This window comes from Galeopterus variegatus, unplaced genomic scaffold (genome assembly GCF_000696425.1).
Source record: "Galeopterus variegatus unplaced genomic scaffold, G_variegatus-3.0.2 Scaffold436, whole genome shotgun sequence".
In the NCBI taxonomy this organism is placed as follows: domain Eukaryota; kingdom Metazoa; phylum Chordata; class Mammalia; order Dermoptera; family Cynocephalidae; genus Galeopterus; species Galeopterus variegatus.
Window position 1 is genome coordinate 789168 of NW_007726547.1, and position 364 is coordinate 789531.

General features: G+C 71.7%; 1 protein-coding gene across 13 annotated transcripts in view; it reads right to left on the reverse strand.

Annotated features, from left to right (window-relative positions):
* The window catches only part of PARD3 (par-3 family cell polarity regulator), a 714454-nt gene extending 714096 nt beyond the window's left edge, over positions 1-358 (reverse strand). For 7 of the 13 annotated variants that reach the window (XM_008568722.1, XM_008568727.1, XM_008568728.1 and 4 more), the window contains exon 1: positions 235-354. In XM_008568722.1, coding sequence (XP_008566944.1) covers positions 235-354 — 120 coding nt within the window. Of the gene's footprint in view, positions 1-234 lie in introns of all 13 variants that reach the window. The other 6 variants (XM_008568729.1, XM_008568725.1, XM_008568720.1 and 3 more) reach the window with 1 other exon arrangement.
* Between the last annotated feature and the right edge of the window lie 6 nt (positions 359-364).

Genomic DNA, 364 nt, shown 5'->3' on the forward strand with positions numbered 1-364 from the left:
GGACAACTTTGCAGCCCTCAGCCCGGGGCGGGGGGCGCCCGCGAGGCCCGGCCCGGCCCGGCCGCCGCACTTTCCCTTTCCCCGCCTCCCCGCCGTCTCCCTCCTCCCCTTTCCAGGAAGCGCCATATTGATCCCGGCGCCTTCTCTCTCCTGCTCCCGCTCCTGCCCCCTCGCCCTCCTCGTCCCGCCATCTCCCGCTCGCCCCCGGCGTCCCGTGCGCCCCCGGCTCCTCACCTTGGCGATGGCTTTCCGGTAGCGGGTCACCGCTTGCTGGATGAGGCTGAAAACTTTCATGTGGCCGTCCCCGCACGGCACGACCACCCGGGTCCTCCCGAAGCACACGGTCACTTTCATGCCGCCGCCG